Below are 24,314 nucleotides of genomic sequence, written 5' to 3' on the forward strand. Positions count from 1 at the left end.
GCCAATATTTTTCTAATGGACATCAATCTTCACTTAACTGCACAGGAAATTCGTTATTCCGTGGAAGAATCAATTAGAAAATATATTACGCTTATTATTAAGTCGATTTCTACGGAACTCGAAAAACAAATTACAGGAACAGCCGTTAACTATTTTATAATAATGTTCAGCTTAAGTTCATTCCTTTAATCGATTATAAACATGGAAACATATGCGATAATAATAACAGTAATTTGTCGATAAAATTTACATTATTTTTTAATCACGTGAGGCAGCGGGAGTTACTAACTACAGTTCACCTGATAATTTAAAATTATACTATGTAGCTAATTTGCTTGAATGAATATTATAATATGATATTATTTATTTGTTTATTTGTTTGAATATTTCAGTTATTTTTACATGATATTCCTTTAAAATTTTAAATATTTTGAAAAATTGTCAGATCAAAGTTCTTCGTGCATGGGTCTATTTAAATAATTGTCTGTATTATAGATGTCAATATATAAATTAATATATGTAGTATTTAATTCATATTAAATTTTAATATTTAATGCACGAATTTTATGAAATGCATCTTAAGTTTCTATGAATAAGACTGCATTTTATATATGCTGGTCGTTATATTTAAAAAAAATATTAAATAAAATTGTAAAGTTTCTTGAATACTTTTCGAAGATATGGATTTCTAATCTATGTGAAACTTTTAACACTATAAAGATGTATTAGCTACGATACTTCTATTCCACTCAATAATCCTTGTATTTGTCACTCTCCTCTCTAAATGTGATCATTTTGGCAAACTTTTTTTCTGAAACATTTTGTGATATTTCTTCACAATATTTGATAGGCTACAAATTCTCATTAAGTAGAAGAATTTATATAGCAAAATGACAGCTAATTGTGGTGTAATGACTTAAGCATTTGATTAGTCTAGTTATTAATGGTTTAAATCGTAGTAGAAAAAATAATAATATTATGTTATTTGTAAATTGAATTATAAGTTATCGATTGACTACTCCCCCTTGAATTATGCTCAAAAATCTGAAATTTAGCCACAGAGATTCAAAAATATAATTGTCTAATTCGATACCGAAAAGGACCTATTATAAATTAAGATTTAAAAAAAAAAAAAGAACTGAATACATCAATTAAGCCGGTAAACTACAAAAATAAGTTGTTGTAATATTGGAAATATGCTAGGCTCTGTTTATTTTTAAAAAGTGCGGAAAATAGATGTATTAAAATAGTCTCGTTTTCAATATTTTCCATTTCAGGATAAATTCTTTGTTATAATAATTATTATACAAATATTTTTAAAAAAATGAAATATCAGAAATTGTACTTCAGAATTATTGTTTAGAGGCAATACGTGAACCTACATATTTTGTTAATTTATTACATAGAAAAATTATCCCTTGCACTTTATTAAAAATCAGGTACAAGGTTAAAAATAAATGAATGCACACGGCATTGTCCACTTAATTATATCACTGAATATTATGTAAGAATCTGCTTTCAATATTTACGCAATTTGTCTATTCATATATTTGAATCATGTCTAAATGTGTTGACACTATATGAAACTATATAGTAGACTTACAATTATTTGGACGCACTTCCAAATCTACACATTTTTATTTATTGTATCGTATTTGTCGACATTATTATTTTATAAATGATGTTTTAGACCTAAAACATTTAGTTTACAAAAATACTACAGTATATTATAACTGAGCTATAACATATTGAGCTACATTTCTGTTGAAAAATTTAGGCTACAACGGAATTCATTCATTAAATTAATAAACAAATAAAAGTAGTGATAAAATATTGCACCACGTTATCAAGAGCTCTAAACTGCAAAACACACTGTTATTATAATAATATTGGTTGTTTCACACCTACCTGCAAACAGCACAATTTAGAAATAGAAGTAGATAGGCTATATATTTGATTACCTGAAGAAGTCATTCCTGCAGAAAAGTTTGCCCTCTCGACTGAAGCACTTTTCCGTGAGATTCGCATTGCAATCATAACATCGCACGCACTCGGAATGCCATGTCCGATCCAAAACATTTAACAGAAATTTATCTAATATAGGTTTATCGCATCCAGCACACGTTATAATCATTGTCATGGCCCGGCCAGAGTTGGCGGCGGGAACGGGGTAATACCCAGGGCGTGAACGCGGCAGTTTGGTGCTGGGGCCGCACGGACTGCAACACGTCACTGGGTCTGGATGTTGGCCACCATGAAACCCACCCCCTGCTCCGATACAGCAGTCACACCACGGCGTTTTGGCTGAGATTTTTGTAGAGGTTCCCGTGTAGACAAAGCCTAATATTTCCTTTTTTGTTGTTGTTTATATTTTTCTCCTTTTGTTTGTGCGCGTGTGTAACTTGTTACAGCCCTCAAAAAATATATATACATAAAAAAATGTAAGCACGTCACTCGGGCACCGAAATATAATGATCAAAAGACTGCCAGACACACATTCTCCCGCGACTAGCCACTAACTCGGTCAGAGCGCCACTGCTTCACTCAACACCGGTCAACGCACATTGCGAACGCGCAAGCGCCGCCCCGCTTGGTTACCATAACAACCAAGTATCAGCGCCACTCTGATTGGATCAGAGCGCCTACAGAAGGTGGTGTTAAGTGCGTGCGGCGGGCGATTTTCGGCCTTCTGAGCGCATTTTACACTCCTCCGAACCACGAATCTCAGATTCGGCGACAGAACACGGGCGGCTCATCAGTGGAATTTTCGGGGAGGGATCGAATCGAATCGCGCGCGGCGACCCAACGCGGCGGAGCAACCCAGCAAGGCAAAAGCACCTTTGCACCAAAAAACAGTAAGTGTCATTCATTCAACGTATCGTATCGTCTACTTAACTTGGCACAGGTCATCTGTGCATATAACCCTCTTGACAAGTGTCATGTGAAACTTTATTTTTCCTGGGCTGTCAGCATGTTTTCCAGTCTATCAACTCCACCCATCTTGTATTAAGCGCCTTTTAGCCGGCTTCTGCCATAACACATTGGGTACACGCTTTTAGTCTCTTTCTTTCTCTCTCACTCTCTCTCTCTCTCTCTCACACACACACATACTAACGCACACACACACGCACACCTTTCAGCTCACTTGTTCCCAAAGCTTATGAGTTGTTCGGTTGTCAGATCTGTGCTATCCAAACTGTCATTACTTTTGCATGTAGATGGCTGAGTAACCTGTTGCTTCTTAATCTGAATGAATATTTTCGCTAAAAGAACGCTCGTAGGTCAGTGTTTTTAATAATATCAAAGACATTTTCATTTAAGTAATACGGCATTCTGCTCACGTTTTAAAAGTCAGCATGGTTCAGAGCATTAAGTAAGAAATACAAGGAATTCTTCTCTCGACAGTATTTTAAAGGGGGATTCCCACAAGTTTATGCTAACAATTTAAAATATCTTGCTTCATTTAAAAGCTTCTGTTAGGCGATCGTGGTGTTACGGGGATTTTTTATTTATTTGTTTATTTTTATTTAAGTTTGCTCTATATAATACTACTACTAATGGTAATAATCAATCATTGTCAACCCATTGCTTAATGAAGGTTTCTCCAACTCTTTCCCACAACCATCTATCTTCGGCAATTCTTTTCAAAATTATTCCATAGTGCTTCTTGATTTCATCACACCATATTGTACGAGAACGTTTTCTATGTAATTTCTTGTCCCTTGATATCAAGTGAACAATTGCTTTTGTCCATCAGTCATATTTCTTCTTGCAATATGTCCAATCCACTGTCGCTTCAACCCTTTATCTTCATGATAATATTCGTTACTTTTTCATCTTTCTGATCCACGTAGCTCCCTCTCCTCCTATCATCACGGATAACTCCTAAAGTGAGCCATAGACACACACACTTGCATGACCAACTTGCATGAAAGATTTGTTTCATCATGCATGTTGGAAAAATATTTTGCCCACACACGTACCAACTTGCTGTCCAACTTAGTAGAAGAGTGAATCGATGAAAAGAGCCACGTGATTTCTTCCGCTGTCGTGGTTGGCGGATCTAAATATAAAATAACCAACTTGCATGAACGAGCACATACACGGTAAACATGCATGAAGAAAGGCAAAACCATCATACATGTTTACAGAATATTTTTAAAAATTTCAACATGCGTGAACGAGGACATATTTTCTACACGATCAACTTACCTATGGTTTTATCATTTGTCATGCATGTCTCTGCGTGTATGGGTTTCTTAATCACATCTTTCCATGCTTTGTTGTATAATCTACAGACGATGAATGTCTGATTTTATTCGTTGTCCACGTCAATAAAATTTTCAAATATTCTGTATAGGCTACGTTTTACTGTAGAGGTAGACAAATAAGGATTCGTAAATAAAATGAATGCACTTATTCTGAAGTAATTAAACATATGATTGCTTATACTTTTCAATAAAAATAAAAATATAATAAATCTCTGTCAAACTTGTTGTCATTATATCGTCGATAAATTATAAACCCGAGCAACACGAAGAATATTGCTGCCACTAAGATGATAAATACTAATCTGTTAAAAAATAGCAATAACAAATGGAGATTAATATATTTTCCTCCATATAACTCATAGCCTATTTCTTGTGTTGAGATTAATTCAATTTGTCAGTGGTATTATGACAGCACAGTTGACAGGGATATACCGGCAATGAAAGTATACCGGCAATATCGCATTTGTTTCTTAGATAAATTTAATTATAAAACAGAAATTGTGGATAAAATTAATTTTAGTGTCTTGCTATGTGACGATTTTAAAGTTTTATGTGAATAAGGGCGATTTTAATGTCTCTTACTCCTTAGATTATAAATAGTTGTGTCTTAATAGACATACATATAAAAGATCTAATTTCACAAGCAGAAAGAAAATAGTTTCGCAGGAATCATCTGTTTGAATGATGTCGCTTAAGAACATAATATTTGAAATGTCTTTCTTTCTTTCTTTTTTCTTTTTTTTTTTTTTGTGAATTGATATATAGTCTCGGTTTAAAAAAAACTACCAAAAACTTAGGCCTATCGCCTATTCAATTTAAAAATGTAGTCCTAGTATTCTCATCTACGTATGCAAGAGATTTTAATTAAAAATTTGGCTTGCGATAACACTTTGGCTACAGAAAATTTAGGATATTTCCATTTGATTACTACAACATTGTCTATTTTTGTTTTGCCCCCTCCAAGTGAACTTTGTGGTGGACAAACATCGTGTGCGTGGGTTTTCTCCGGTTTCTACCGTTTCCTCCCACTTTCTTCATTCCACCATTTCATTCATTACTCATCATCACCGTCTCCTTTAGCCTAATCGGCATAATCGTGGGACGTAAGACTCAAAGGTTTTATTTCATTTCTATTTTTGTTTTATTTTTACAAAGATGGATGGCAAATTTATTGTTATTATTATAATTTGTAACAACACTGTAACTGATATGATTTCTTTTTTAAATATCGAAATTCAGTAGAATGAAATTTTGTTATTAGTGGTTGTTTTCATTTGTTACATGGTTCTTAGGATTGTAGACTTATCTGGTGTTGTACCTTCTCAGTAGACTGACCTATTCATGTTGTACCGCACATGAAATTATACCTCGCATCATTTTCCTTCTTCTTCTTCTTCTTCTTCTTCTTCTTCTTCTTCTTATTATTATTATTATTATTATTATTATTATTATTATTATTATTATTATTATTATTATTATTATTATTATTATTATTATTATTATTATTATTATTACTAAATAGCCCAATAATTAACACATTTTGATAGCTTTCAAAAGTAACCCATTTAATCTTAATAAAATGACATCCAATGAACTAATAAATAACCTATACCTATCTTCTCGGTCTTCATATTGCAAATTTTAAAAAAATGAAATGAAAATCAAATTTTTCAGTTGTTGATCTAGTGGCTAGAATTTGCGCCTTTTGTGGATGTGGCCACTGGTTCGATTCCCGGTGGGACAGGAATTAAAACTTGAAACAATTCCACTATAAACTGTAAACTCACGCAGGCCCGTATCAACGGGTGCATGGGAGGCTGGACAATCCATACATTTTTACTGTCCCCCCCTAAAAGTTACATGGTAGGCTTGCAAATGAACTATAATATGATGATGAATTATAATATGGTTGGATCGGGCCCTCCTAACTAATACCGTTCGGCCTGGACTTACATCGCATATAGCCTCGGCAATTAAAAGAAACGCTAAACTTCCAGAAACAAACGAACATCTCACTTTTATGTCCTTTATTCTAAAGGAGACGGAAGATTACTGAAAATGAATTATTATTTTTAAAATTATGAAACAAGAATTTATGGAAAACTGGAGGAACCCTAGAAAAGCCAAGCTCACATAGCCCAGAAATGAACCAGAGATCTGTCACATCACAGGTGAGCGCTATACCACTGTTTTTAAAGCGTTTACTGATTAAACGAACATTTCTCAGCAATTTCCAAAATATTACTCATTTTCCTAATTGATTCTTTCATTTCACATTCTGCTTAACACGTCAGGGACATGGATATAGAAATATCGAGGATAGCTAAAAATTCTACTTATTCTCTTTCCCATTCGGGAAAACGTAGACCAAATGTGTTCATGCTAGCCAATAGGCCAGCGGGAAGGCCTATCATTGAGCCACCATACTTCCGTAAGAGTCCTTGTTATATTCTAAAGAGTGAACTGAAATTTGTCTTGTCATAAGCTGTGTTCAAAAAAAAAAAAAAAAAAAAAAAAAAAAAAAAATTGACATTTAAGAAAAGATCTGGAAACATTTAAAAGCATTTTATAGAGGCTAAAAGGCATATTTTTTTTTTGTAGAAATGACATATAGATACAGTGGATCCACGGTTCATAGACTACTCCTTTCACAAACAAATCGGTTTACTAATAAATTTTGTGAACAATTTTTTGCCCGCTTTATGAATATTTCGAGCTTATGAACTTAGCACAATTCCAAGTGCACAGTTGCGCTTTCGCGCGCGTTTGCTATAGACATTATCTGTAAATCTACTGTGTTCAAAAACTACTTTTTTTTCACTCTTTGTGTTACTTAGCCCTCACACTATTCCGTTTAATTTAGAGATTACTTATTTGTCTTTTAAAACGAATAGGGTGCGAGCGGCTCCGGGTTCGATTCCCGCTGGGACATTCGGTCGAAAAAGTGTAAAAGATTTTTCAGGTCAGCCATTCTGAGTAAAGTTTTCCTAAAAGGGGGTTGCCACGTTAGAAGAACTTGTAGCTGTCACAAAAAAATCTTGAAACCCTACCAAATTTCACCATGTACACATAGTCTTGAAAGGGTCATACAACATTATTTCCATCTTGCAAGGACTTGAACAGTGTGCAACTTTCTGGGACGTCTTGCTTGCTACCTGCTATCGCCCTCCCGCTGACATAGACCTAAAGGAAAAGCCGGTTTCGCTGCTTCCGAAACAACGAATTCTTTTGGACAGGGAGGAGGAGTGCGCCAAAATACACGTTTTTAATGAGGAGGTTCACTGTTTGTCCACTAGAGTGCAGGGCTGCATAGGTGGAAATACCTTTCTTGCTTTCAAGAAGTTGAAAATGAAATGAAATCTTTAAGTTTTACGTCCCTCGGTTATGCCGGTTAGACTAAAGGAGACGGTGATTATACCCTATGAGAAATGGATGAAATGGTGGAATGAAGGAAGTGGGAGGAAACGGGTGAACCCCGAGAAAACCCACGAGCATGGTGTTTGTCCACCACAAAGTCCACACGGAGCGAGCAGGGATCGAACTAGGGACCCCAAGCACCGGAGGTGAACGCTCTACCACTGAGCCACGCGCCCCCATTTCAAGAAGTTGTAATATGTACACAGTAAATAGAAAGATTGGGTTTCAAGATTTTTTTATGACAGCTACAAATTCTTGTAAAGTGATAAAGCCTCTTAAAAAAATCTTGCAACCCGATCTTCTATATACTGTTTAGCCTACACATTACAACTTTCTGAAAGCAAGAAAAATATCTCCACCTATGCAGCACTGCACTCTAAAGGACAAATAGTGAATCTTCTCATTAAAAACGTGTATTTTGCCGCGCTTCCCCTTCCTGTCCAAAAGATTCCGTTGTTTCGGAAGCGGCGAAACTATTTTTTTTTTTTTTTTTATGTCAGGGGGAGGGCGATAGCAGGTAGCAAGCAAGATGACCCAGAAAATTGCACATGGTTTGACTCCTTGCAAGATAGAAAAAATGTTGTATGTTCCTTTCAAGACTATGTTTACATGGAGAAATATTATATTGCTTCAAGATTTTTTATGACCTACAAGATTCATGTAAAATGGAAACGCGGTCTAATGTACAGATCCCAGGCCGTTTCCTTTCCTTTCTTCCCTTTATTCGAATAGTGTGATCACCAGGCCGATAGCCAGCCCAAAAATGTAGAGGGGGCCTGGCTGAAGTTAGGGGGGGGGGGGCGATCCGACCATATTATAATTCATCACTATATTATAGTTCATTTGCAAGTCTACCGTGAAAATTTTTTGGGGGGTCAGCAAAAATTTAGAGGAGCCCGGCCCCCCTAGACCCCTCTGGATACAGGCCTGGTGATCGCCGAGATATGTCATTCCTTATACGTGACAGGCTAACATGGCCTTAGATGCCGAAAACCCAGAAATCTAATTCCTAATCCTAATCCTTTAAAAAGATGTTATTTTCATTCTATCTGCCTACAGTACCAGTATCTGTTTCTATGGGTAGAACGGATCTACATTAATTTTAATGAGAAAAATAGTTTCGGTTCAGGATTATTTACGATAAGGAGCAGCGTGTGTTATGGAACGGATTGATCAGGGAAAATCGAACCCAGGAATGCTGCATTAAGTGAGAGAAAGATAGCATTGGATTTACTCAAATTCCGAAGGTTTCTGAAACATTTACAATAAAATTTTCTTTGTTGTCTATTTGTTATATAGCCCATCCATCTTATCTATGTCTCTATTTGTATTAAGATCTATTTGTTGTACGTTAATGTTACTTCATTAGCGGCTCATCATAAGGTAAAGGAAAGAAGCTTCATTTAGTTTCAGAGTTGTATACAAGAAGTACTACAATAGGTAAGATTTCTTCCCTTAGTTACTAAGGATAACATTTAAATTTTATCAATGTGACTTCCCTCAGGAGCCGCCACTGATTACTGTGTAGGCTACTAGTTAGGGACTATAAATACAGTATACAATGTAGACTATGTAGAATTAGATAGAAAATAATAGCGTTAATAACCTGATCAGAAGATATTATCGTACGTGGCCCTTAAAATTATGCCCTTAAAATTATCGTTTTTGTCATAAAATTATCGTTATCATTTGTTTCCAGTCTCAATATGAAGCTTTATTATTTATTTATTTATTTATTTATTTATTTATTTATTTATTTATTTATTTATTTATTTATTTATTTATTAAAAGGAAACTAACACAAATGTTTACAGCTAAAACGTATTTAACAAACTACATAGGAAATAAGATTGAAGTTCAATTCTTTACCAGTCTATCAAATATATATATATATTTCCTTCAATACTTTATGCGTTTACTTGTGAAAACTTATTTACATCAAGTAGCTAGTTATTTACCTCTTCTTGATCTAGTAGATAATGCAAGTCCCATGTATGTGGTCCCAAGTTTGATTACAGATGGGAACACTTGCCTGAAGTACAATCATTAGTAATGGTTTGGATCAATTTTCAGTATGTTTCGAATCGTACAGTATTGGTGTTGAAAATGTACGTTAAAATGCAATGAGCGATTAACCAATTTCTTAGCAATAATAAACATGTCTAAGCAGGTAAACTGGTTTTACGGTTTTAAAGTACGATAAACGTAAATTGTAGCTAACAGCGTAACGTAAAAATAATTAAACTACTACCCTAATTACGTTAATTTACCTGATTATTTATCTTCTAAAGATATTGATCGATTTTATAATGTTCTGAGCGAGTTTGTCACATATGTAGGAAAATTCGTTTTCTTTTTTACGCAATGAATAAAATTTCTTTCGAATTTCGAATACCTCAAGAATTATCTTTTCATCTAAATATAAGGTGTTAAATTATCGTATACTTTAATATTATCGTACATCAACTATCGTACATCGTACGGGGATCAAAATTATCGAATTATTCGATAATTATTGTACATATTGGCAATACTGCTACGAAATCTCAGAATCGACTAGGTTTGTCGTTGTACCCTCCCGTCTAAATGCTTTGTCCCTCTAAGAGTGTTGTCGAACCTCGCATTTACCCACTCAAACGAACGAAACCATGACGAAACAGAGGTGTTCATCCTTACGAGGGTGGCCTTTTCGTGGGTATCCTTACCCTCTCCTCACCCTCAAATTCTATGGCCTACAATGACGCGAGGACGAGGAGAAGCTTGGACAGCGAGAGCGAGGGCAAACTGCCACTGCGAGGCCGAGGGTACGCGAGGGCGAAAACAAGTTTCCAGCACGAGGTTGAGGGCGAGCTAGGGCAATGGACAACTCCCTTCGTAAGGGCAAAATCAGACTGCCACTGCGAGGCGAGGAGTGAGGTTGGAGTAAAATATACACCTATGCTTTTGAACAGCTCGGCTGATATTCGTGTGCGCGCAATGGAACCGGTCTTGAATAAACCATGGCCTCTCATTTTTTGTAAAATATTGCAACATAGGGATCTGGTTAACACGTTTGACAAGCTGAACTTCGCAGAAGTATTTCTGACTTTTGCATTGGAAGAATGTCCAATTACAGTAGCAAGTCGCTTGCAGAAATTTTCTGGTTTTACTTTGAGCAGACCGAAGATCATGTCTTCATATTTCAACACTATTGTATATCCACTTTGCTCAGAAAAGTTTGGTTTTAAATCCGATTTAGAAACATATCTTAAAAAGCTCCCTCTTGGACATACGGATAGCATACTCACTTTTGGCAAGTGAGATCCAGATTAATAATTTACGGTGGGAACTCATAATTATGGCTCTGAATCAGACGTTAAGTTGCAGATCCACGTCTTATGTACCCTTGATTCTCAAGAGACATTAAGCTGAAACACAGCAAAACATTATAACCGACATCAATTGAAGCATTATTAATACAATACATTAATTTCAATAATTTCCAGAATGTTAAAACTAGGAATAATAGGATAACCTCGGGTAAATTAATCATTTCAAACTGAACAGTGTGTAAGAAATCGAAAAACAGCTTTTCCCAAACAGTGTTAATTTATTCCAAATCACCTCTTTGGCTACACAAGTACACAATTGAAACTTACATATTTATATTTTGATAAGTGTAAAAATTTAAAAAAAAAATAAATAAATAAAAATGAAACACTACACATTACAAAATTTTCCAGAATTACAGGATAATTCTGATCATTGATGGGGTTATTTTGATCACTTGCAAAATCAAATGACTAGATACATTTTGGTATAAGAAGCATATTGAGATCCGTGTCCATTGCAATTATGCGATATACAACGTAAACAAAGTTTAAAAAAAAAAAATCATAGTCTATATCTAGGCTTCAACCCTTTTATTAATTCCCTCAGCCCTTGTATAGGAAAGAAATTCTGATTTCCTCAATGAAAGATTGAGATGTAGCTTCACAAATCCAGAAAACCAAAGGTGTCCAGCTGTCTTTCCAGTACAACAAAGATGACAGATTTGATGTTTTTCTATTTACTGCAGGTGCGATTCCTAAGTCTCTGCTTGCCAAACCCTGCAACATCCTCGTCAACTCTTTTCCCTCATCTTTCGAGAGAAGGGTTAGATATCCAACTGCTTTTGGATTAGGGATTTAGGATTTAGATTTCTAGGCCTTTGGCATCTGAGGTCATTTAGTCCTTCACGATTTGAGGGATGACGTCCCTCGGCGAGCACACAATCCGGGGAAAGGAAAGGAAGAATGGATTGGGAAAGGAAGGAAGCGGCCTGGGACCTATAGGGCTAAGTTAGGTACCACCCCGGCATTTGCCTGGTGTGAATGAGGAAAACCTCATTCAGGGTGGCTGGCCTGAAAAAGCGTGTTACACTTTTTCGACCGAGGACCCCACCGGGAATCGAACCCGGGACCGCTCGCACCGACTATGCTATGCGGGGACACTCAAATATTTTTGGAATCTTCTTCAAGGGTTCGGCTTCTACACACATGCAAAGTGCTATTCTGAAATGCCATATATGGCACGTTAAAGAGGCCCGCCGCAGCACCTAAAATTACATCTTCACACAATATGCTTGAAAGAGACCTATTCGTATTATATTTTCCTCCGACCATTTAATTCCAATCCCTTTTAAATTGTACATGTGCACCATCTGTAACAATGACAAAAGTTATCGTAATTAATTTTTGGAGGGAAGTAGCACAAAATCAGATTGATATAGCCTGGGAAGAAATGGCCATAAAACCCCCAGAAGCTGATATTTCTTTGGCCGGTTGGTTACACTGCACTATATAATTTTGGTGACAAAAACGTGTATGACAAGATGCATATAGTGTACCTTCCCTATTGTTACATAACATAGATACTTACTTATTCGTCATAATGTGACTGGTACAGTTTACGTTCTAAAGCTTTTCTGTTTAACTATGTGAAATGCGCATGCAGGATCCATACATTGTTTCCAAAACATTTTCTTTTACAGGTACAATCATTTCCAAATAACAGCAAAGTTGTACGCGTCACGACCATGTTGGTTCTCTTTCTCCACTAATGCCATGTAGTTTGCCAATCCCAGCATTAACAATGCGCTAGGATCGATTATTCTTTCATCGATCGATATAGCTCCAAGTTACCCTAATAATAATAATACAATGGTACCTTAGGTTACGAACTTAATCAGTTCCGTAATATTGTTCGTGAGTCAAAATGTTAGCGCTCTGAAATGATTTTTATTTTACCACTAAAATTAATGCAAATCCAATTAAAACGCTCACCCACCCCAGGAAGATTGTTCTTTGACTTGTGTATGAATTTACTTGTGTCAAAAATATAGGCCTACACATACAGTCATATAAAATATACAGTAGGCAATTACTTTACTTTTGTGGTTGATAGTTGCTGGCACAGGTGATAGAGGAGAAGGAGTCATAATGAACGTTAATTTACTTTTAAAAAAATAAAAAAATAAACAATGACGACAATGAAACGACAACAATGTTCACAGCGCACAAATGTGAGTAAAATTGATGCTGTTAGGCAGGGGCGAACGAAGGGCTGGGCAACCTGCGCAACTGTCCGGGGCGCCACAGTCAGAGGGCGCCAAAACGAGCCTTAAAAAGTAAATTTTATAACATGTTTTGTACTGAATCTTTTGGTTTATATTCTTATAAAGTAGCGTCAATTGCATCATCTTTCTCCATTCCACCACGGAAGAAATGAGTTCCGTAGTATTAGGAGAGCTGTATCGACAAATCCCTAGTAGCAAGAAAGCTTTCGGCTCGTTGGCGCGTGCTTGACTTTTGGCTTTCTACGCTTGCATTTGAAACGCATGCTTTCATACAATCTGCCTTTTGTTATACTTGCAACTGATGTTTAGGGGAGCTGTATCGACGAATCCCTAGTAGCAAGAAAGCTTTCGGCTAGTTGGCGCGTGCTTGACTTTTGGCTTTCTACGCTTGCATTTAAAACGCATGCTTTCATACAATCTGCCTTTTGTTGTACTTGCAACCGATGTTTTAAAGCCTTCGCAGATCGTCATAGGATCAATTGCCGTTCATTCGCTATTGACTTGATCTGACTTGTAAAACGCTTGTCTCAAGCTTGAATGGAACACTAAATGCAAGGTTGCCCCCATGTAACTTCGTTACTGGAATCGAGCTTGCGGCATGCTTGCACGTTTTCCAATCAAGCTGGATGCAAGGTTAGCCGACTTTTAATTCAAGTTTACAGCAAGCAGTTTGCAAGTTGTCTCTACTACTAGGGATGAAGACATGACATGTAGAAGAAAGAGGTTAGGAGGAGTTGGTATTATGTATAGCGGGCTATGTTCTTTGTGAATTTTTCCCAGGCAATGAATGTTATTGGATGTTATATATGTTACTTTTTTAAAGTGGTAGTGGAGGGGGAAGACAGCACTTATTTGTGAAGTGCTGAAAACAAATGTATTTAATTTGCTGCTAATTTTCAGTAATAGTGAAATTTCACTTTTTATTTAGTTTTTCTTAAATTTTGTTATGCTATTTATCATGCCTGAGGCCAAAGGTTGCAAAATTGGAAAAACAATTTGTATAAATTATTCTAGATTTTAAGGTACTATTTTTATGGAAGAAAAAGATATGGACCCTTTCTCATAAAGTTCCCTAAATTGACTTTGATATGGCTTACTTATGAAACTTACGAAAGTTAGAGGATTTCTAATAGACCCTACTTGATAAGACCTGTTATTAAGCTTTAGTCTTGTAAGAGTATTCAGCTGTTGTACAAATTCATGAAATACGTTCTATGAATTGTTATGGACTTCAACTACTAGGAGCTACATAAGAAGAGTTGTTTATATTGCTGTGCGTAGAACACGTTCAACGTACTGTATGCGAAATGTATTTATTGGTATTTCACGTTATTAGCATAGATTATTACATAGTCGGATATACTGTACATATCAGGGGTATAGAAGCAAATCCTGTTAAATCCATTTTTCAATTTTGTCAGAAGACGAAACAAAAGTGACTCCCTTATATTTCAGAATTGCTGAACAATTGTTTTTCTTTAGTGGTAGATTTCACTCATCTGCATTAATTAGTAAACCCTATATAAAAAAAAAATCAACAATTCTGAAACATGAGAAAGTCACGTTTATTTCGTCTCCTGACAAAATTGAAAAATGGATTTAGGTTTTGCTTCTATACCCTTGATATGGTAGAATGACTCCTGTTTTTATTGATAGTCTATAACAAAACAATTTACAATAAAGGTAATCATATCACCATTAGTAGCATTCAATAAATGCTGTTCGAAATTATTTTTGTTTATAATACACATCGGTACATAAATAATAACAATAACTTTGTCATAAATAATAATAATAATAATAATAATAATAATAATAATAATAATAATAATAATAATAATAATAATAATAATATGTACTAAACATACCTATTTCATGTACTTAATCCAAACTACTACTTTTATACGTTAAAGAATGATATCATTGCTTCTAATTCTTAATATAATTAGGGAGTACAGGGTAGTTTTATAAGTGTCAACTAGATTTTAAACAGGCCCAACTTTCGTTTTATTCTCGGGTGGGGGTGGAGCCCGGGAGGGAGCGCGGTACGCCTGATTGCAATGACTCGTTATGCAGACCTGCGCCCCCCTCAAAAATTCCTGAATCCGCCCCCGGTATCGGCTGTTGCCAATTAATTGCTAAGTCATAGCGTACCTTTTGAAATGTTTTCAAACCTTCTTTGCATAAGGAACACTTTTCCATATTCTTTGTTTCGCCCTTCCGACTGCTCCACTCGTTCCATTATGGTTACGCCACTACTACAACAATAATAATAACAACAACAACAACAACAACAACTACTACTACTACTACTACTACTACTACTACTACTACTACTACTACTAATAATAATAATAATAATAATAATAATAATAATAATAATAATAATAATAATAATAATAATAATAATAATAATAATAATAACGGTTGATAAACATATTGACTATTACAAGAAAATAAATAATTTGAAATAGCAATGTTACTTTTTCATTTCAGCTTATATCGGAATGGAATTTCTGTTATTTCAAACCCATACTTTCCAATAAAGAACAAAAATTGTATTAAAGCTCCCCTAAATAACATTTTGTAACGCCGTTTTCATAAGCAGCGCAAAGTTAATCCCAAAAAATAACTTCATTTCTTCAAGATCTAAGGTTCCTGATTCGATTCCAACTCGCGCCAGATGGGCTTTGTGGTGAACAAACACTTTGTGCATCGGTTTTTTCGAAGTTCTCCCGTTTCCTCCCTTGTTTCTCATTACATCATTTCATTCACTTCTCATCACCACCGTCTCTTTTAGCCTAAGTGGCATAATCATGGGACGTAAAACTAAAAGATTTCATTTCATTTACGAGTAATTAAGAGTTTAGAAGAGTACAAGGCATTACGTCCAAAACTTTGTAGATATGAAATAAAAGCTTCTCGTTGAAAATTACTTCGTATTAACATCAGGAAAACTTTTCAGAGAAGTTATTGATGGAAACACTGTCTCTACACAACCAAGTTAAGTTTTCATCTCGTATAGGAAAGAATGGTCCGAGTGTCTTGGTTTAAGATCTATGTCTTGCAAGAGACTTCAGCACGAATTCACAACTGTTATTCGAACTAGGATGCGCAAACTGTTAAGTATTTGATAGAATAATCCTACAGATGAAACTAGTGTCAACAATAACCACAGAAAAATAAAGTAACCATTTTTGAGCTGAAATAACCTCTTTTAAAATCTATCAAATTGTTTTCTCATTCATTACTGTGGATACTTTTATAAATCAAAGTCTTTGGGAGCAAAAACTCTTCAGTGTAATACATTATGATTAGTAAACGAAGTCACTCAATCAAAATTTACAAATTTAGTTTCTTTCATGCTTTTATAAAGTTTAGACCTATATTTCTTTCACCTGGTTTTATTTCTTGCTTGTTTCAATTGTTTATTTCTAAATTCACTTAACAAAATTTCTCCATACAGAGGTGTTGTAAGTAAACCAAATAGAAAGGGGGAAAATATTATCTGCTAATCAACCGATAGCTCTAATCGAACCGAACAAAATGATATGGATAGGGGTAAATCTTCATGCGTAGTTCTCGATAAAATCGAGAAAAACGATTTTTTGTGAACCTAAAAAAGTGACGTTATACGATAACCAGGTAAATGAAATTAAACCTGTCAGTTTAACGTCCCACGATTATGCCCATTAGGCTAACGGAGACGGATGATTAAGACAAGTGAATGATAATGGAAGAATTTTTGAAATGAAAATATGGGAGTACGCCGATAAAGCCTACAGACACGATATTGTAGACCATATATAAACTCACTTAGCCGGGGATCGAACCAAGAACCTCACACACGAGTGGTAAACGCTCTGCTGCTGAGCCACCGTGAACGCGGGTTCCACAGGCCATAGTTTGTTATCTGTCGACAAACGGACAGATGGATGGACAATAGTCATTCTAAAACAGTGCTATTCAACTTTTTTTTCTCGCGTACCCCGAGGCACAATTCACCATTGAATTGTGTACCCCTGAAGCTGTTTAAAAGAAATTAAATCGAAATGAACTTATTACACGTGTTCTGTTGACAAAAATGGGGCAAATAGAGACCCAATAAAAGGACAATCAGTGTGTTAATCAAAAGAGTATTTACAGGGGGATAAACTGCACATCCAAAAAAAAAAAAAAAAATTAACATGGGAAATTTCAAAATTTTCTTCAACTATGATTATTAAATAAATATTGGAAATATGCTTATTTTAGGATTACGTCCCCCCAGAAACATCTTCACGTACCCCCAGGGGTACGCGTATCCCCGGTTGAATAGCACTGTTCTATAATACTTATGGATAGCATAATCTGGAAGTCTCAGAACATAATTCTGTCCATTATACAGAAGTTGCATCAGTGGAAAGCAGGGAACTCAGCGAAGAGGTGGAAAGAAAGGATTTAGTAATACCGTCTTGCAATTTCTATCGCTGTCACCTCGTTTTGTCCATGAGTTAATTCTTTCGAAATTAGGATTCAAAGTACAATTAAAATAAAAATAAAATCTTAGCTAAAAATGGAAACATCCAGCTATGCAGAATGAGAAATGAATGACATATACTGTATACTTTCTATATTTTTGCCTACACAAAACAGATGATCTTGTTTTCAATTCCAACTTCAGTGTTTGACTGACTTACGTGGATAAAATTAAGAATTGTTGTACTCGCTTAGGACATGTTAATCAATAAAATATAAATCAATATAAATTGATTGAAATGAATTACCGGTAATCAACAAACTTTAAATCTTCTGCAAGTCTAAGAATGACGTACTTGGCAAGGTGACGTACTGGGTGGCCCAGCTTCGATCTCCAATGGAGACTGAAATTTCTTATTTCGATTATGCGGCTCACGAGTTCGCCCAGCCTTTGTGAAAATAAATAATAAAAAAATACCTGGACAAACTTGGAGTAACTACATTCAATCTACGCGTAGTGCTGGCGGCATCGTCTCCAGTGTTATAAGTGCCGAAGTCTAGTAGGTGAGATACCTTTATTTCCACACGGTTTTTGGCCCTCATTTTTTTTTTTTTTTTTTTTTGTTTTGTGAATTGGCGCGCGTTTTATCTTACTGTATAAAATAATGTGAACGAGAGAAAAAGCAAAGAAGAGCAACTTTTGAAGCATTTTAAAATATCAGGAGTTTTCAGTAATAGTCTATTTGTCGTGATTTCTGTGCATAATACTTTGATTGTTTTTTCTGTAGTTTTGTACGTTGCTGGGTTCAAAAAGATATGTATTTTGTGGTTAGCTACAGAGAGAGAAAACACTATACGTCCTATCGTCCCATCCGATAAAAATCGATGCACACTAAACACACACACCGAAAATTGCGTACTAAATTTGTTTTCTGTTCCTGGTGATTGATTATTATCAGCAATTTGTAATTTTTTTAAAACATTACACTTACGGTCATTTAAACAATTACGAAAATTCAACGTTCCGGTTTGTGTCATTGGTTTTCCCTCCCAAAATATAGACGATCAAAGATATAGACGATCAAAGATATAGACGATATAAAAGATATAGACGATCAAAGTCTCAGTTGCATAGCTTTACGGACATAACTGTAACTAGTTTGATCTAAACTTGTTAATACAATTTTATAAAATTTACGACGACTTGTGAATCGTCGAATTAGATATAAATTTCGCGAACTTTCAACTTATACACAAAATATATGTCATTCATATTTATAGTATGCATACGTACAATCCCAAGTAATAAAAGAAAGAAATAATCATAAAATGTTTTCGATAACAAAACTTAATTTCTCTTAATTCTATTCTTCTTGTTTTGATTTCTCATGACCAAAATTTATTTTTACTGATCGCACATTTATTATTTTCTTAGAACTGTTAATTTTCGTACACGACATGTATATTCAGTTATTTGGCTCTCTTACAGATCGCAGAGATACAATATCAAAACAACAACAGAGAAGTAAAAGTAGATCAAATGAAGGAAACTAATATGGGAATGAGGTGTCTCATAAGCAATTCATGTGTACTAACCTAATAAACATTCATGTTTATAAATGTCTTAATTTTTTTTCTTATTATTTCTTTTTTCAAAAATAGCTCATTTATTTGCAAATAGAAGTTACATGCACTCTTTTTTTTTTAATTTTGACACAAATTAGACAAGAGAATTATGGGTTTATTATGAGAGAATACATGGAGTGAAAGTTTCTACTTGAAAATTTGTTTCAGACTCTTTTCGAAAATTCACCCACATAGCACATGTTGAGAGATATCTGACACGGAACATTTAGGTTCGTAGTAGAAACTTTTAAGGATAATGAGCCCTTTCCGTTGCTCCAGTAGAAAATGCATGGGCCATGAGCGCAACCAGAAATTTTTGTTAAGAGGGGTGTAAAGTTTGAAAGGGGGAGTCCAATACAACAAGACTCTATGCCTATATTGAATTGGTGTTATTTTACATCCGAAAATACGACAAGCAATTATTATGAACTGTCGCTTAGAGGAAAGGATAACATTAAATTGTTTTATAGACCTAATAACAGTACAGATGAAGTGTAAAATCAAATCTTTATGCTGCACCAATCATTTCTCTCCTAAACAAGCATAGTTTTACAAAGGAAGTGTACAAATATACGTCGACTTAAGAAATTTAGGTGGGGCCCGTATTCGGTGGGACCACAGCATGGGTGAGCCCCTGGTGCGGGCTCAGGATTTGATTTTCAGTGGGAGAGCATTTGATCGATTTACCATGGATCGAATTGCACCTTAAACTGTTAGATCTCTATTTCGAACAGCCTCGGTTTTGAAGAGGGCTCCTAAACTTCAACAATTTGGGATAATGGTAATATCTATGGGATTTTCCCTGGATTTTAATAGGATATGCCTGACACGGGATGTTCAAACGTTGTCATAAAGTCGCGATGTCCAAAGACACCAGAAATGTTCCATAAACAGGGAGACCCATTTCCAGGACATCAGCGGACACTCATATTTACACAAGATGTCTACCGAATATATTCTTTAGAAGAATGCGAGGTCTCTAGGGTACAATTGCACACGAGACGAGACAGGATTTTCGTGACGAGATTCGATATGAGACAGAATTCATCCGAGAGAAATATATGAATTTTCGATAACTCTCTTGTAATGTTCACGTTTCTGATGCAGATAATGTGTCATCTAAAACTATAAATTAAGTATTCCAGTATTTTTCAAATAGATGTAAAGAGTGATCGCTTCACTAACGTTGTCTGTAATTAACAATATCTCTAACAAAAATCACATTTTTTTTCTCCTGGAAAAACGTGTCTAAATTCAGCAACTCCCTTTAAATAATAAATTCCTACTAGTATTTTCTGAAATGAAAACTTACTGATTCTAAGACTAACAAAAAATTACTTTTGCAAAACAGCTTTAATTGCATAGAACAAGAAATTTTAGGGAAGTTTGATTTTATTTTTGGATTTAATGTCTCTTTTGGCTATTTGAAACATGGACCTACAACTTAACATGAAATCCAAACCACATGAGCCCCCGCCGGAAGTCGAACCCGGGTCTCTCACCAAGCCAAAGACTTGTATGGTAGCCGCTTAGCCACGAGGGAACTCGGTTTAAGAAAATTAACACGTAAGATGGGGGAAGTGATTATTTGGTAGCACATACTGTGATGCTTAAGTAATACAGCTATGAATGAAAATGTCTTTTTTCCGGTCGATTCCCGGGGAACTCACGTGGTTTGGATCCCACGTTAAGCTCTACGTCCACATCGCATATAGCCTCGCTGCTGAAAGGGCCCTTCAAAGGCTGAAAGGAAAAAAATTCTAAATTAAATCAAATCAAAAGAACGATTGTATGTATCACTGTTAAGACTTTGTGAGTCACTATTAGGGGAAGTCCAACATTAGAAAACCAATCTCATTTTTAACACTGTATATTTTTCGTATACAGCACAAAAATAATTAAATATTTAAGCAGAATAAAAAAATACCAAATGAATCAGATTGGCAACAACGAGTGGCATATTTTATAACGCCATAGAAGCTAATCCCCATATGCAAGATGTAGTCGGACCGACCGTGGACCGCGGCGGCCTGCCGCCGAAAATTTGGCGGGCCGAAGGCGGCTTAACCGCTTAAAGCGGCAGGACCGTTACGAAGTTACACGAATTCCACACTTTCACTGTCATGGCGGTAATAAGGTGGCATCCACTGTTTCTCCTCGTCTGAACAGTTAGTGAAGGCTTGAACTCTCAATTTTGCCAACAACTTATTGCATTGATATTTAGATGTACACCTTGTCTCAAAAAGGTTGAGCGCATTCTTTATTGCTGTTTCGAGGCAAAAATTTTCTAAGTCCAACTTCGGGTATCTTCGGGAAAAAGTAAACCAGGTTCGAACCTCGAAGCCAACCTTTGCAATCGGGAAAAATCTGGCAGATCTGTTTTTCTTCTTTTAAATATAATAAGACTTGTTACCAATTATATATAAAAAAGCAACATTGATTGAAATACTTAATGATACAATATTTCGAAACTTTGTATTAATGTCAGCTCATGCTTGTTTGTCATTTTGCTCTCCATACTTAATGCAATATTTAGATACGTAAACGAATCTTTCCATATGTAAAAGAATGGTGAAAGTTAAGACATAGAATATTATTCTCTCCTGGGTACTAAAATAAAAGTCAAAGTAGAACAAAAACAGCGTTTGCAGTGGATATGAATGTAATTATTATCTTAAATACAGCTATATATCGCTAGAAGTATTCTTCGAATAGCGCTTGTGTTAGCTCACTGGTACGCCGTTGGATTTCAAATCTTAAGGTTGAGGGTTCGATTCACATCTGAGTCAAAGTTTTTTTTATGAAATTCTATTTTCCGCAATGCATGAAAAATTATATAAAATAATTACATTAAAATACCTCAGTTGTATATATATAACATATAATCATTGCAGAACATAGTGATTATTATGTTTAAAATATAACAGGTGTTCACAGTACGTTGGTATTCTATGATATATGTGAATGTTAAATACAAATTAAGAAAATAATATCATCGCAATGAATAAATTATGTAGTGTATTTATTTGCAGCTATTTGTCATCGGAAGTTACTTCTGAATTTTCTCATTACAGCAAGTGATTTACGCTTTCTGAAAGGTAAAGAGACTATTCGGGTATAAACAGAAATTATTATACAAACTTCAATCTTCGTTACAGACACAAAACTCCCGATCCCCAAAAGCATGTAAACAGGAAATTTACGAACACGAAGTCATGTCTAAGAGACTTATTTATACTCCAGAAAGAAGGCAGAATAGGATTTCTTTCCAAAGGATTTCAGTTCAATAATCTGCAAGGCTTTTGTATATGCATGTGGTCCCTTTCTCTCTGCCTCTTATATATATATTTTGTGTGTATGTTCCATCATGTAAACAAACTTCCCACATATAGTGCTTATTGTCTAAAAAGTACTCTCGGGGTAAGCTATTGGGAGTTGGAGGGGGATATATATAAAGTAAAAGCAAATGATATTAGTGTCGAATCCATAGTTCTCGTTGTTCCAGGTATTAATAATTACAACTCCGAAAGCGTTAAATTCCAAATTTAACTCTCATCGTAAAGCTCCTTTGTGGTTAAGCGTATAGCGTACACGTTTTCGGCGTGGGAGACCCAGATTCGGCCCCCAGCGAGAGCTCATGTAGTTCGGATTCTACGTTAATTAGTAGGTCTACGTCTCATATAGCCTCACTGCTGACGGGACGTTAAACTCAAATTCAATTCAATCGATTCAAAACCCATTATTATGGCGGGCGATAAAGGATGAAAAATAAAATGTCTCAAGTGACTGAGATTAGTGTCAAATCCATAGTTTGAGTTCGTGACACTATTACAAATACAATGTCATTTAATGCCACGTTTTGTATGAGCGACTATGCCACCTGGATTTTGAATTTACAGGAGCAACATCGAAAGCATTGCTCACACAGCTCTAAATGTTTTGATGTATGTATACGTGTATATTCCAGCGAAACTCCGGAATGTCTGGAGCAACTTTTACCTAACATGGGAGACATATTACTTTCAATCTAAGAAAAAAAAAATATTGTGGAATTCAGATACCTCAAGGGATGGAAGTTGGGAGGAGTGACATGTAAAAATAGTGTAAAATGACTGATTGTAGAGTGTTATCCATTGTTTTCTGGGTCGTTGAGATGAGTAGTGAGGCACTCAATGGCGTTATATCCAAAGTCATCCCCATCTTCACAGGATGAGGGGCTTGGAGATATGATTAATAAAATGTAAAAACTTACTTAAATATTTGTCGAAGTAATAGTTTTCTGGGGTCCGAAAGCGTTTCTAAGAACTTTGGAATGTAGTTTGTAACCACTTCAAGATGGGCTCTTTAATCGTATCAATTTCTCACCTTAAGAAGAAATTACCATCTCAACTAGTATATGTATCAAGCTAGCCTTCGCAATCAAGAAAAAAATGTGTAGATGTATGTTTCGTCTTTTAAATGATATTCTAAATGTAAAATCAGAGATTGAGTTGAGTTGATTTTAGTTTAGCGTCCCTTTCAGCAGCGAGGCTATATGAGACGTGGACCTACTAATTAACGTGGAATCCGAACCACATGAGCTCCCGCCGGGAATCGAAAAATCAGAGATTGAGTTGATCGGTGGGTCAAATGGGTCAAGATTTGTGAGTGGGTCAGTGGATCGTAGGTCAACAAGGCGTGACCCACTGCGAAACACCATCACTGTGACTCACACTGACCCATTGACCTACCAACCCATTCTGCTCAGTGCCTTCTAGATAGCATTTTCTGAACACTGGCAAGTTTGTCTACATTTTACTTTCAAGACCTCCATTTTTTTCTTTACTTCATTTGGTTTCATTTCATGAAAAAAGAATTTCAGGCTCTTTTGGATTTTGATATTTCCAGTTGTAACAATGGCAATAGGACTTACTACTTGGCTTTTGAGATGCAGGCTATGAGATTTT

At 35.4% G+C, this 24,314-nt stretch overlaps 1 protein-coding gene across 3 annotated transcripts in view; it reads right to left on the minus strand.

Annotated features, from left to right (window-relative positions):
• The window catches only part of Lim1 (LIM homeobox 1), a 260,036-nt gene extending 257,506 nt beyond the window's left edge, over positions 1–2,530 (minus strand). Inside the window, exon 1 of one of the 3 annotated variants that reach the window (XM_081768751.1) lies at positions 1,962–2,530. In XM_081768751.1, coding sequence (XP_081624877.1) covers positions 1,962–2,140 — 179 coding nt within the window. In that variant the 5' untranslated portion in view covers positions 2,141–2,530. The remainder of the gene's footprint in view (positions 1–1,961) is intronic. The other 2 variants (XM_081768750.1, XM_081768752.1) reach the window with 2 other exon arrangements.
• Positions 2,531–24,314: the final 21,784 nt, after the last annotated feature.

Source organism: Thermobia domestica, chromosome 8 (genome assembly GCF_964235325.1).
Source record: "Thermobia domestica chromosome 8, izTheDome1.hap1.1, whole genome shotgun sequence".
Taxonomy (NCBI): domain Eukaryota; kingdom Metazoa; phylum Arthropoda; class Insecta; order Zygentoma; family Lepismatidae; genus Thermobia; species Thermobia domestica.